Consider the following 12231-nt stretch of genomic DNA (forward strand, 5'->3'; position numbering starts at 1 on the left):
AATATGTAAATGTATTAGTACTATACTTAGCATGAAATAAATTTATGTGAAATACATTTTAAGTATATTTATTTTTCACTAGGGTATAATCCTAAGATGGACTATTAATTTGAAGTATGTACACTGTAAAAAATTTTTTTTTTGAATACAAATACTGGAGTACGAGGAAATTTCATGTTTAATTCAGTGTGTTACTTGCTGTTTCTTTGTAATTTTTTTGTGTGAACAATAGTAGCAATTTCTTTGTTGTATATACCAATATATATACCAAGATATATAAATAGTGTACAATAATAATCTATTATCATGATAATTCCTTTTTTGGTAGGTGGGAGATTAATTGTCATGAAAATGATGTCACGATGCAGAAAACAGAAATGTCCACAGTTTTCACAGTAAAAACCCTCATTCTCTGAGGTGTCAGCTTTATTCAAAAATGATTTTTCCCTCCTGCAGAGAAGAGGACACATATGGCATTCAGATGAGTTTACCTCTAATCAGGGAATTACATAAGGACAGCCTCTTCGTATTCCGCTCTGTTGATACAGCAGTTTTCAGAATGCGATCGCCTCATTTTCCTCATGTTTGCGAGCATTCGTGAGCTTCAGCACAAGAATCAGTAGTGTTAAATAACTACAGAGAGAAAGTGTGTGTGTGGACTGTCTCTTTGACCTTAAGTAGTTGTGAGCGTTTTAAGGCGAGGTGCTTTGCCTGTTGTGACGTTTGATGTTAATCGTGGGAGTGGGCAGATTAGCCGTGCCATGCTTCATTATGCCCTGCCCGGGGCCTCAGCACCCACCTAACCCGAACCGACACTGGCTCAGCCTGTCACTGAGCGCCACTGCCGTCCCATCAGAGGCGGAGAGAGAGGGCTTCCTGCTGCCATGCTGTGGACTTCCTGTGCTGATAGAAATTAATTGGTCAACTACAAACACAAGCACACACTGAGGGCAAAGGTTGTGTGTGCAGGGTTTAGGAGCCAGCGGGAGGATGAGTCCGTGTTCCACCCTGACCAGCAGCACCGCCTCCCCGCCTGCCTGCAGTCCGTGCTCCACTCTTCCTTCTGCTCCAGGACAGGCCGTCACCAGCCCCACATCCACCCTGGAGAGCAGAGACAGCGGCATTATCGGTAAGATTGCTTCATGTTTTTGAAGTCTCTTATGCTCACCAAGGATATACATACATATATATATATATATATATAATGTTCAAAGTAGCTTTTTTTCTATTGTAATATATTTAAAAATGTAATTTATTCCTGTGATCAAAACTGAATTTTCAGCATCATTGCTCCAGTCTTCAGTGTCACATGATCCTTCAGAAATCATTCTAATATGATGATTTGCTGCTCAAGAAACATTTCTGATTATTATCAGTGTTGAAAACGGTTGTGGAAACTGGGATAATTTTTTTTTGTCAGGATATTTTGATGAATAGAAAGTTCAAAAGAACAGCATTTATTACATTATAGATGAGAGAGAGATGTGATGATGCCGATTTACTTGCGCTGTGTGTGAAATTACATTCTGAAAGAAAGATTTCAAATGATTAACTTTTCCCACATTATAAGCGTGGAGCTTACGGTAAAATTATGCACAATACTTGCAAGCCGAAATTCAGGCCCTGAAAAAATTGATACTTGACAACCATGTACAGATATCCCCATGCAAAATATTGCAATATTTTTCCCTCACCCCTAGTGTATACTGAATTTAATCTTCTAATACATTAACATTTTTCACATCAAGTGTTTTAGAACATCCCGTTGTTTTTATTGATTGAAATACTGCAGCGAGGCTGTATGTGGATCGCAAGAGTCCAAAACTTGCAGTTTGTTCACATATCTCATTTTTCTTCTTTTGAGAGGTGATCTATATATTCATGGCTTGAAACAGATGTAAAATTGACAGGCTATGGATGTTTTGCCCTCCAGGTCTCCCCACCTGTCACATGACTCAAAACTATGAATTATGCTGCATCCCAAATTGCCTACTTATGTTATGCCCTAAAAGTATGTTCTGTTTTTGTGAAGAAAAAGTCCATACTTTTGAGTGAGTAGCAGAAGAGTAGGCAAGCTTTGGGACATACTACTTTGTCATGATTGCATCTTTAACAGACAGTCGCTTAGTTACGTGCATTCTGTCAACGATTAAACTGCCCTGTCAGTCATCTTGTCACAGATAAAATCTTCCACATTCAACTTAAATTAATTTCCTACCATTTTAGAGAGAAATGTAGTAGCATGTTGATCTGGCAGTCGTAGGTCTTTCATGCAGAGACTCTCCTCATGTGTTTGCAATTTCCACAATGATGCATTTAAAAGTTAATGATCAAATGCATCTTTACAAAAGTTCAAATGCTGTTGCAGATGAAATATAATTTGGATAACATTGATTAAATATATTTTCGTCAGGTTAGATACTGATTATTAATCACTCAAACCCCTTTATCTAAATCTAACACTTTTTATTCATGTTTGTAGTTCTAATCAGATCCTCATCCAATGCGCAATGGGTTGTGGGCAATATTAGCCATTAGAGTGTGCACGGATCTGCACTTCAGATTCTAACCGGAAAAAGTACACCATCCGGGTATCTTTGGAATACTCATTTCAACATTCTACGATTTGGGACCAACACATATTCTAATTTTAAATGCTATTTAGGACAGACAGCATATGAATTGGGACGCAGCATAAATGTGTTCACACTGAAAAATGCAATGAGGTGTAGTGCACTACGAGTGATCAGATAAAAAATTCACTGAAACAAAAATGCAGTTCCACTTGCTGCCATTAGTGGTGCAAAAATGACAAAAATGATTTTTTGGTAACGCTTTACAGTAAGGTCCCATTAGGTAATCCATAAACTAACAATGAACAATAAATTTGTTTTAAAGTTAATAAAAATACAACTGTTCATTGTTAGTACATGTTAAATAATATTAACAGATACAACTTTTGATTTTAAAGTGAGAGTCGTCAGCAATTCCAGTCTCACTTCCTGTTACATGCCTACGTAGCAATGTAACAAAGTTGCATAATGCCAGTCTATGTTCTTCATTGGCTGCCCATGAATGACATCTACTTTGAGGCCTGGAAGAGTTTGGTTTACGTTGTTGACATGTCGAGAAGACGCTGTTTTCTGCGCTGCAAATCCACTTTGCATGCGCTTCAAAAGGACAAGGACTCATGCTGGAATTTATACGTAAAAACTGACACTATTGTTCGTATCAAGTGCTGAGGAAGAGCTGAAATTCAGATATGGTAATAGGAGTTTCATTTCCGACACACACTGTAAGCGGTTGACCAATCACAATGGACTGGGCCGTCTGACCAATTAGAGCAGAGTAGACTGGCGGTAAGGAGGGGTTTAGAGAGACTGAATCTTTGAACAAACCGTTTTCAGACTCTTTTGAGAAATGAGATGATGTGCAATGAGATTTTATGAGAAAATTTTTGATCTTGGATGCATGTAAACCTATCATAGGAGACTCCAAAACAAAATTAGGAAACTTTAAAATAGCATAATAGGGGCACTTTAATAACGTATTAGTAAATGTTGAAATTAACACTGACAAAGATTAATAAATGCTTTAGAAGTGTTTATTATAGTTAGTTCATGTTAAGTATTGTAGTTAACAAATGGAACCTTAATGAAAAGTGTTACCAATTTTTTTGAGGCTCTAAAGCTCTGCATTTTTCACATATCTTAAGATAATGCAATGAAATGATGCTTGCAAAAATGAGCAGTTCTTCAAGAGCTTAATTGGTGCAATCACTTTTCATACAGTATATTCAAATCCAGCTACTTGCAGTCCTCCAGGGAAATGATCCTTTCTAACAGAATTTTCTTGTCACAACTTTAGACAAAAAACATGTGAACTGTAAGGGGCACAAATCTTGACAGCGCCTCTCCTCTTTTCCCAGCCACCCTGACCAATTACTCCGAGCCGGTGGACAGGAGCGGGAAACACGGCGATGGCTCTCGAGGAAGCAGCCTGAAGCTCTGGCACTCGCACAGATCCACTCTGGACTCCAGCCTGTACCGTGTGGACGAGAACATGGCCGCCTCCACCTATAGCCTCAACAAGATCCCTGAGCCCAGCTCCGCCCACTATTCCTCTCACCCCACCCCTCTCTACCTCATGCCCCGCCCTAACTCGGTGGCAGGTGAGTCTTAAGCTCCACCTCCTCTGGTTATGGATGTTTGTGTGCTCTTGTTCGTTCTATCTCTTTGTCAATCATGATTGTGATTTCCTGTTGTGCCACTCGATGCACATAACAATCCCGCTGCTTTGGGAAAAGCTTCCTGCAGCAAATCCCAAACACACAACACAAGATATTTGGATGTCATGTTGATCACTGGGCAACATTCAGAATATAAGCTTTTGAGCTTTTTCAGTTCATGACTTTTAGAATTTGAATTAAAGGTACAACTTTTTTTGTTGTTCAAAATTAACAAAATGTAAATAATGAGCCAATAAACCAAAAGTCCTTCCTTTTTTCAGCCTTACCCTGATTCACTATGGTAAAACCAGTGTTTATATTTTAGAGCGAGCGGGATGCTTTTTGCGCAAAATTGCAACCCAAGTTGGGTTAAATATGGACATGTGTTTTGACCCAGCGGTTGGGTTAAATGTTTGACTAACATGCTGGGCAGTTTTATTTAACTCAACTATTGATTAAAAAATGACTATATGTCTGGCTTAAAATGAACCCAAAATAGGTTGGGTTTTACATTACAAACTTTACATATATACACACACTTTTGTAGTTGTTTTAAATAGCCCACATTTTGCTTTCGTAGTTGTTTTAAATAGCCCAGATTTTCATGGGTAATTCATACTGAATAATGAGATGTTTCTTTAAATGTCATTCAACTTCCTTATATTTAATTCCTAAGGAATTTAAAAGGCATTGTTGATTCATTCTGAATGGCTCACAGCCCTGGTGTCCAGGTTAATGCACTCTCCAATGTCCAATCCAGTACCTATCTTCAGCTCAACTCAATCATACAAGTGCGTTCGCTCGCAGCCACTCAATGCCATCAAATTGCAGTTAGTGAAGGAATCAGCCCGGGTCATGGACTATATGTTTTAGCTCTGCACCGCCGGGGTGGCGTTAACAGGAGATAAGAGGCGTCTAATAGCAGCAATAATGATGAGCCTTCTGGAATAGCGCTCCCTGAAGTAAAAGCCAAATCTGTCTGATGATGTTGATATGTCTCTTATATAACACAGCGCCTCTTCATTGCTGGCTGATTGTGTTATTGTCCAAGTAATCAGCATTGTTTTATTTATGAGAAGAACCTTTTTGAGGAGAGAGAGGCCAATGAGTTATGGTTATCTCAAAAGAAAGTGGCTCTCAAAAGGGCAAGTGATATAAAAGATTATTTCTTAATGGAGAAAACGGCTGGTATTCACGCTCAGTGATCAGGAGGGATGCAGTTGCTCTGGAAAACCATCCAACTCTAGCAGCGGCATTAATCGTTTTGCAAATCTGACTGCGGCAAGCGGTTTAGAACGTTCTCAAAAACGTACTATATGATCTAAAGATGAATGTTTCTTTTTATTGTACCAGAATATTTGTCATATTAAGGTAATACACAAATGGCAGTTCTGTCATTATTTACACAACCTCATGACATTATCACCCATATGACCTTATTCAGAAAAGGTGACCTCTTTTCATATAATAAATTGAATAAAGATCGGAGTTATCAAGCTCCAAAATGACAAAAAAACACCTTAAAATTAGCATTTAAGTTGGTCCATATGACTTGATGGTCATACGAGAAGTCATTATTCACAGTCATTAATGTTCCCCTCCACTTATGTTTTGAAAAATGGACTACAAAAGTCATATGGACTTCAAAAATGACGTCGACAGCATTTGATACCAAATGCTATTAGTTCTTGTGATTAAACCATATTATGTTTGACGTCAGAACTACAGTGAGGAAAATTATCAGTCTGTTTGTCATATAAAGTTATCATATTGCTTCATAAGTCCTGGAATATAGCACATGAGTCGCATAGATGACTTTATTATATTTGCATGGTGTTTTTTTGTCAATTTCGAGCTTGACAGCTCCTGTCACCATTCACTTTCACTATATTGAAAAGAGTGTCCAGGGTACTCTTCAAAAATTCACCTGTTTTACTCAACGGAAGAAAGAAAGCCATCCAGGTTTGACATGACAGGAGTGTGAGTAAATGTATGAGAATTGTGGAAATACATTCAGCACATTAGTTTGTCTAGGTCATAGACAGCAATGATTGTTTATTCAGTGCGGGCAGTGCTGGTAGGGATCGTGGGAGCAGATGTACTCATTAAACATGTATCGTAACGTGTCTTTTACATCAGTCAGTCAGAATCACAATGAGGCAAATCTCCACGGTGGCCGTCTGGATGTCTTTTCGATGCTAAGCCTGTAGTAACGCAGGCTTAATGTAACCTAATAGTATCCAAGCGAGCTGAAGTAATACTAATGCGTGTTTGTAGACTGCCATCGGCCTCCAAGAGGAGAGCTGAGCGTTGTAAGATACCATTAGTAAGAGAAACCAAAGATTAAAGCCCTATTCGAAGGGGACAAGTTTTTCCAGAGGAGGTTCACTTTGTGAACATGTCTGTTTTTGTCAGTTTTTCATCCAAACATGTCTGTTTTTGTCAAACAACCACAGTAAAATTCAAATTACGGAGCAAATTTGCATTCGGTTTGGAATATCTGTTGCTGTTATATAGTTTTTTCTTAATTTATTTTGGCCATTGCTGAATATCGTAATCAAAGCTGAATTTATCAGCCCACATTCACTTTGAATTTGGACCTTTTTTCAAAATTGGTGGTTGCTGGAATCCCATTAACCATAACAAGAGAATGAACATAATAATGAGAGTGTGTTCACAGATTTCTCTGAACAGTTTTGCGATGCACACATCCAGATTACATGACCTTCCTACATGCATTAGATGTAAAAACTACACTATAAAAATTATGTTCTTCCTCAGTATTTTTGTCTTGTTCTCTAGTAAAAATTCTGAAATCAATGTACATTTAATTGAGAATCGAAATATACTTAATATATTAAGTCCTGTTTCTTGAAAAATGTGTCAAAATGAAGTTTATGTTTAAAACAAGAAAAAATAACTGTCAGTGGGGTAAAAAAAAAACTTAAAATAGGAAACAAGTTAATTTTTTCTTACCCAGTTGGCAGGTATTTCGACTTGTCTTAAGCATAAACTCACTTTATTTGATACATACGCCTCCATTGTAGTCTTGAGTTTTCACGTCACAATATTCCTCATTTAAATAGTTCCTGCCCAAGTCAGAATAAAGGGGCGGGGCCTGGTTGAGTTAGTTAGTAGTGTGTTGAAACTCATGGTTATGGTAGGGGGCGGGACATTTCCCAAACACGCTGGAAGCGCTTGACCAATCACAACACACAGCTCCAGCTAACCAATCAGAGCACATTGTGCTTTTCAGAAGGAGGGGCTTCATAGAGACAGGAACTAAACAGAGTGTTACTGACAGACTGAGAAGAGAGGAGCTACAACAATGTCAAATATGGGAAAATAATGTGTTTTTTTGAACATTCAAGAATGAAAACCTATTCTAGTAGAGCCCAAAAACAAAATCAAGACTTTGTAATTAAAGGGGACCTATAATGGCCCTTTTACAAGATGTAATATAAGTCTCTGGTGTCCCCAGAATGTGTCTGTGAAGTTTCAGCTCAAAATACCCCACAGATCATTTATTATAGCTTGTCAAATTTGCCCTTATTTTGGTGTGAGCAAAAACATTTTTTGTGTGTGTCCCTTTAAATGCAAATGAGCTGCTGCTCCCGGCCCCCTTTCCAGAAGAGGGCGGAGCTTTAACAGCTCGCGCTTCGGTTGCTCAACAACAACAAAGCTGGAGAATCTCACGCAGCCAAAATGAGGATTGTCAGTAACGGTGTTCAGCCTTACATTGTTCAAACCGGAGTCGACACTGATGGAGAGACTCAGGAAGAAGTTACAACTTTTAGAATGAAACTGGACGTTTCTGAATGGTTAGTGGATAAATTTATGTAGTTGCTGTGGAGTTGATTCAACTCATCGACTAGCATGTGCCGTCATGTTAATCTTTTGTGCAAATCCAGCGTTGAATTGACCCTCGTTTGTGAAGCAGTCCGGTGTAAAAAGACGGCATGTCAACAACACTCTACTACAACAACTCTTCCTCTTCTCTAAAGCAGCCCAACATGGCCTCACCCCCTTTGTTGTGTGTTCTCGGGGTTTATGTAAATTTTAGGGTTAGTGATGTCACTAACCCGGGAAGAAGCTCGCTGTAGTCTCTACCAGCCATTTGCTGTAGTCCTTAAAAAGTGATTTCTGTAAAAGAAAATATCTCCCTTTGCATTGAACTTTGAGCGTTGTAACTTTGCAGATGTTGTTTATGCTCAAACAGCAACATTACACACTAACTAAAGTTAAAAAAGTCATAATCATAATCAACCACCCCTTTAAAAGGGCATGTTATGTCCTCTTTAAGTCATTTTGCTTCTGAAGTAAATGTATCTTGATTTAAGAGTGCTTAAATATTTGTACAGGAAAACATGACAAAAATACTGAGTAAGAAAATCATTTTTTGCAGTGTACAGAGATCATCCATATCAGTACATGTAATCCTCGCTTAATAATTGCTTAGAAAACAAATCCAGTCCGAACGAAAGATGTGTAGGAGGAAAAAATGAAAGTCTGAAAAAGAAAGATGAAAGGGCAACGATATAAATAATGTACTGAGGTAAGTGATGATCTCAGTGAAAAGGAGAGTGAGAAATACTCACTATCAACCCAAATGATGTAATGTGGAATGAATAAAACGGAGGACAGAGAACGAAAAAGAGGTGGATGAAAGAAAAATAGGTGTAATGATAATGGTAAGGTAAGGAATTATGGGTGAGAAGTGGAACGAGAGAGATGGAGATAAGATGAAGGGAGAGGAGAATGCCGGCTGCGGATTGGTTGAGCTCCCGTGGTGGAGGAGATCAAAGCTGCAGGCTTTAACCAGCTCAAACCCCCAGAGCACACCGTCAGATTCTCATCTGCAGAGAGAGGAACGGAGGAACTGGGGAGTTGAGGAGGTGTGAATGGAACCGGAGGAGTGCAGATTGTAGATTATGTAATGTTGTAGAGGTATTGTGTGGAGTGTAGCTGAAAGGAGAGATACTGAAGACATGTAAATGTCCTAATTACAGGTTTCTAGAAGAGAACGAAAAGAAAGAATGGGGATGCGGGTGTGACGTAACACAATAAAACCTGAGCTTAAAGCGCTAGTTCACATAAAAAAGAACATTTGGCATCTTTACTTTCCCTCGTATCACTCCAAACCCTTTCGCCTGTGGAACACAAAAGGAGATGTTTAGCAGAATGTCCTGGCTGCTCTTTTTCAAACAATGAAAGTGAATGGGGACTGACACCATGTCCAAACCAGATGCGATGCAACAATATTCCAGCGACAATCAATTTGTCTGTCCACACCAGATGCGAGATGTGATAAAGTCAAGCAAAAATCATCCAATCACGTCAGTACCGATAGCCTAGTGGTTAGTGTGCCGACGTATGGCGCAAATGCGTTCACGGCGACCCGAGTTCGATTCCTGTCTCGAGGTTCTTTGTTGATCCCGCCCCCTCTCTCCACCCAATTCTCTACTGTCCTCTCTGAATAAAGGCACAAAAAGCCCATAAATAAAACTTAAAAAAAAAAAAAATCAGCCAATCAGAAGAGAGCGTGGCAAGCTCCTGGCATTTGCAATGAAATTAATAAGTACATAATCAAATTCATGAATATTTACCATTTTAACATTATTAAAAATACATAGGGGTGAGTGAAAAAATTGATGCATTGTGATTCTCTCTTCAGTGATTCTGGATCGATTCTGAGAATTTCAGAATCGATTCTGAGCTTATTTTTAACCGCAGTTGCAAGATGACGCTGCGTGTGCTTACGGTGCGTGTCCACCGACGCGGAGCAGAGCGAGCGTTTTCAGTTCATTCATATGGAAGTTGAGCTTCACTCTCACGAGCCTGAAGATGCTCAGAATGAACTGAACACGCTCGCTCCACGCCAGTGGACACGCACCGCCAGAAACAACCGTATTCTGCTTGTTTCCACTTCCTCTCATACACACACCACTTGAACCTTCTATAAAATAATCCTTCATACAGTTCGGAAAAGCTAGAGCGAATTATGCGCGCCCATTGCGCGGACATTCGTGTGGTTCATCTTTGCACATCCATACAAATGCTCTACAAAGGCATCATTTATGTTGTTTGGAGTGCTGTGGGCTTATATTTTATAAATATGAAACTCACTGACAGAAGGCTGCTTTCAGTTTCCACATGCGCTTTGTGAAGGGCGCTCGCGCAAGTGGCTGTGTGACCCCGTTTAAGTGTTTAAATGTAGCCTACTTGCATCTCAAAATGCTTTTATGATGCGAAATTAATGTAAACACAGTCAGTTAGATGTCTTAAAGGATGAAACAGACAGGACAAAAAATATTTTTAAAAGAGATCTGTGCATTATTGTGAACGCAGCTTATTCTTCCGCCGTCTATGATGACATCAGTAATAATCAAACAACTGTAAAGCTGAGAAAGAGAAAAATCCCTCACAGCTTTTGAATTGAAAACGTTCAGATACTCTTAAATAAAAAAACTAGTAATTATTTAAAAAGTACTTATAATTACATAGACTGTATTAAATAATAAAAAAATAAGGTTACAAAACTAATTAATTAATATGAAAAAAAGTGGATCAAGAATCGTTTTGGAATCGGATCATGACTCCCAGAATCTGAATTGGATCGGATCATGAGGTGCCTAAAGATTCCCACCCCTAATACTGAGTTACTGAAACAATCTTTGTCATATAATACACTTGTCTGTTCACAATGAGTTGACAGTTTGAACGTTCTTGTTTCCTTTTATTTATTTTGACGATCTGAGGTGAATTGTCCATTGTTGCTTTCAGTATGGCTATAAAAGACACAAAATTATATTCAAACTCACATTAGATTCTTTTAACACTATATAAAGCACATAAACATTACCTGAGATTATCATTGCCGTACTTTGTGTTGTTGTTCCAGCCGCGACGTCGCAGAAAAATAGAAACCATTTCTAAAATAGAATTGTCGCGTGTCGCGGCTAGTTAGGACAAAAAAGAAAAGATACATTTTATAATGTGTCGTGGCGTTGCGTCTCGTCTGGTTAGGACACGGTGTGCGGCTGTTGAGCTCCAAAAATGACATTCCGACTATTTTTTAAAAAGAAATTAATACATATTTTTATTCATCAAGGACACATTCAATTGATCAAAATTGACAGTAAAGACATTCATAATGTTACTAAATAATTCTATTTCAAATAAATGCTGTTCTTGTAAACTTTCTGTTCATCAAAGAATCCTAAAAAAAATGTATCATGGTTTCCACAAAAATATTAAGCAGCGCGATTGTTTTCAACATTGATAATAATCAGAAATGTTTCTTGAGCAGCAAATCAGCATATTAGAATGATTTCTGAAGGATCATGTGACACTGAAAACCGGAGGACAGGAATAAATTAAATTAAAAAAATATTCAAATAGAAAAGTTATTTTAAATTGTATTAATAATATTTCACAATATCACCAATTTAATGTATTTTTGATAAACTAAATGCAGCGTTGATGAGCGGAAGAGACTTCTCTCAAAAATGTACCAACCCCAATTTTGACTTCAAGTTATCGTATGGCTTCAGAATACTTTTAGTATCGTGAACAATTTGCATGGACTAGTTTTTGATCGTGTTTTGACATTTTTGGGGGCTTGAAAGCCCAGTCCCTATTTACATTCAGTGTCGGCCTGATATCTTCTTTTGTGTTCCATCGAAGAAAGAAAGTCTTACAGGTTTGGAATGAGATGAAAGAGAGTAAATGATGGCAAAACCTTCATTACCGGGTTAACTATCCATTTAACTCAGGCTGAATGAAGTCAGGCTGTGTTGCTTGGCTGGATGCATTTCTATTGCATTTGTATTTGCCTTATTGCATAACGAGACTCTAACTTGTCCAATAAGGGCAGCTCAACCTGACTCAGCTCGATTTGAATGCACTGGAAGGTCCTCGTGAGAACGGAACGTCTATAATTCAATTCTAAAACTGCTGTAATTGCTTGTTTTCCAGTTTCACTGAAAGCAGAACGTCAAATT

At 38.3% G+C, this 12231-nt stretch overlaps 1 protein-coding gene across 8 annotated transcripts in view; it reads left to right on the plus strand.

Moving 5' to 3' along the window:
• The window catches only part of tanc2b (tetratricopeptide repeat, ankyrin repeat and coiled-coil containing 2b), a 166651-nt gene that overhangs the window by 121490 nt on the left and 32930 nt on the right, over nucleotides 1–12231 (plus strand). For all 8 annotated transcript variants that reach the window (XM_051913982.1, XM_051913983.1, XM_051913984.1 and 5 more), the window contains 2 exons: nucleotides 970–1129; nucleotides 3929–4171. In XM_051913982.1, coding sequence (XP_051769942.1) covers nucleotides 970–1129; nucleotides 3929–4171 — 403 coding nt within the window. The remainder of the gene's footprint in view (nucleotides 1–969; nucleotides 1130–3928; nucleotides 4172–12231) is intronic.

This window comes from Ctenopharyngodon idella, chromosome 12 (genome assembly GCF_019924925.1).
Source record: "Ctenopharyngodon idella isolate HZGC_01 chromosome 12, HZGC01, whole genome shotgun sequence".
NCBI classification, from domain to species: domain Eukaryota; kingdom Metazoa; phylum Chordata; class Actinopteri; order Cypriniformes; family Xenocyprididae; genus Ctenopharyngodon; species Ctenopharyngodon idella.